The sequence below is a fragment of the Olea europaea genome, chromosome 15 (assembly GCF_002742605.1).
Source record: "Olea europaea var. sylvestris chromosome 15, O_europaea_v1, whole genome shotgun sequence".
NCBI lineage: Eukaryota > Viridiplantae > Streptophyta > Magnoliopsida > Lamiales > Oleaceae > Olea > Olea europaea.
Window position 1 is genome coordinate 26,991,722 of NC_036251.1, and position 2,308 is coordinate 26,994,029.

The window sequence follows — 2,308 nt, forward strand, 5'->3', positions numbered from 1 at the left end:
GTCAGGTACTCCACCAGACAGTATGACTTGGGAAGACTCAGATTGGATTAAATTCCAGATTCCTATATGTAGATCTTGGGGACAAGATCAAGGTGAGAGGGAGGGTTGTTATGTGCCTAGGAAGAACAAAACAACGAAGGGGAAGAAGAAAACCAGATTGGAGGAAGAAGGACCAACATAGTTAACTGCAATTTCAAATACAATGGCTTTGTATGTGTTTAATTCAAACGGTGTCGTTTTACTCCAAATAAATGTATTAGTTAGAAAACGTTTTTTGCTGCCTTCATTCTTACGGAACACAGTTTCTACTATGAGTGATATATGCATCCATGTGCGAAGATCTATGGACTGTCGAATTATGTTATGCAATTTCAGTTAATGGTGGATTGAATTTTCAATTCATTTTATCTCTCATCTCTTCTCAATTTTACAAACTTTTTTCCCATCCCAATTTCCTTTTTTCTTCATTTAATTGGTTAACATTCAGCTCACTTTAGTTGAGATCAACTTCCACGAGTTACGGTTAAGGAGGAACTGAATTTAGAGTCTAACTCATGACATTCACTCATCTTTAATGGGTTACTCAATGTTCACTCATCTTTCTATATAATTATCCGTCCACCACTCATTTAACTCTTATCTCTCCAAATGGATGGAAAAATAATCCTACATGGCGTGCTAACGGAGTTAACCATGTCCATGTCACCAAAAATCCTCCGACCAAACATGCTTTTATCTTCCTTAAAATCAAAATCCCCAATTCAAAGCCTAATTCCATACCCCACAAATCAGAAATTCCAATTAGAAGACACCGGCCCTCAGCTCCTCTGTCGACCCATTAATTCAGTGGGTCACAATGAGAAAATGACCCGGTCGGTGGTGCACCTAGTGGAGGCTGCACGGATGAAGGTAGAGGCGCCTAGCGTGTGGAGGCTGCTTGTCTTGCATATGAACAAGAAGAGCTACAACAGCTAGATGGTAAAATGTCCGAACAGAACACAATGACCCGGCCGACGGTGCACCCACTCTATGATGCTACTTGCCCATATCTTAGTACTGTTGTCACCTGTCGAAAAAATGGATGCTAGAAATGCCACGCTGACTTCGGGGGCCAATTTTAAAGAATGAAATTTGATTTCAAATGCATTGAGTTCAGGAGAGGGTTACTGGAGAGAAATGTCATGAAAATGGTTGAGGAGAAATTCCAGGTTGTCAAGATTTAATGACATGTATTTGCCACTTTGATTTCTGTTTACACACGTATTTTTCCATCTATTTGGAGCGATGAGAGATAAATGAGTGGTTAATGGGTAATTATATGGAAAGCTAAGTGAGCATTGGGTAATAAGTTAAAATGAGTGAGTAAGTAGTAACACTTTCGAAGTTTAATGAGTGTTTATTAAATTTACTCTTTACTAGTCTCTTGTGATTTTTTGTTTTGTTTTGTTTTGTTTTTGTTTTTTTTGGTTAAACATAATTGGTTTTAATTTCTGTTTGTTTTTTGCTTTGGGATGTAGATTTCCATTTTTGCTGGTAGATAGAGTTGTTGAGTACAATCCTGGGGTGTCCGCTGTGGCTATCAAGAATGTGACAATAAATGATAATTTCTTTCCTGGGCATTTCCCTGAGAGGCCAATTATGCCAGGTGTGCTCATGGTTGAGGTAAATAATTCAAGTTATTATAACTACAGTCTTTGTTGTGCATGGGCCATAGGCTGAGCCAGAAATTCAAATCAATGGGGGTATTATTTAACTAAGAATAGAAGTGTTTAAAACAAGGTAAACAGGTAAGAATTTCCCCGCATTACAATCTTCCCTGAGTCTTCATACTTCGAAAACGTTCTCAATATACATAGACGAAAGATTCTTTCCTTTTTTCCGATTTGAGAACACTTTTGTTTATTGCAACATCCTTGTACTCCATTATATAGTTTAAAAGAATAACTGGATGAGAAAAATGATGCATCTTTTATTGGTTTTGATACACAATAAAGATGTCTTAGTAGAATTGGTTAGAATGTCAAGGTTCATCAAAACTACTATAAACTAAAAGGGTTTTGTTCCACTAAATCTTTCAGTAAATATGTTGATAATTCAAAATGGAATAATCAAACAATCAAAGTACATTTATGTATTAAATTCTAACATAATTGAAAATAAAATATAAATTGACATGATAAAAAGACTCGTGTAATAAAGTTTTAATGTATTAATTATAGAATTTCATTTATTTATTTAAGTTGGCCCGGACACCCGTGGTAAAAAAAAAAAAAAAAAAAAAAAAGTTGAGAAAAAAAAAAAAAACTGT

General features: G+C 35.5%; 1 protein-coding gene across 1 annotated transcript; it reads left to right on the top strand.

Moving 5' to 3' along the window:
• The first annotated feature begins 693 nt into the window (after positions 1 to 693).
• LOC111411483 (3-hydroxyacyl-[acyl-carrier-protein] dehydratase FabZ-like) lies at positions 694 to 1,931 on the top strand. The gene is made up of 3 exons (XM_023042007.1): positions 694 to 926; positions 1,518 to 1,662; positions 1,857 to 1,931. The coding sequence occupies exons 1-3, from the start codon at positions 694 to 696 to the stop codon at positions 1,929 to 1,931; spliced, it is 453 nt and encodes a 150-aa protein (XP_022897775.1).
• The last annotated feature ends 377 nt before the right edge of the window (positions 1,932 to 2,308 follow it).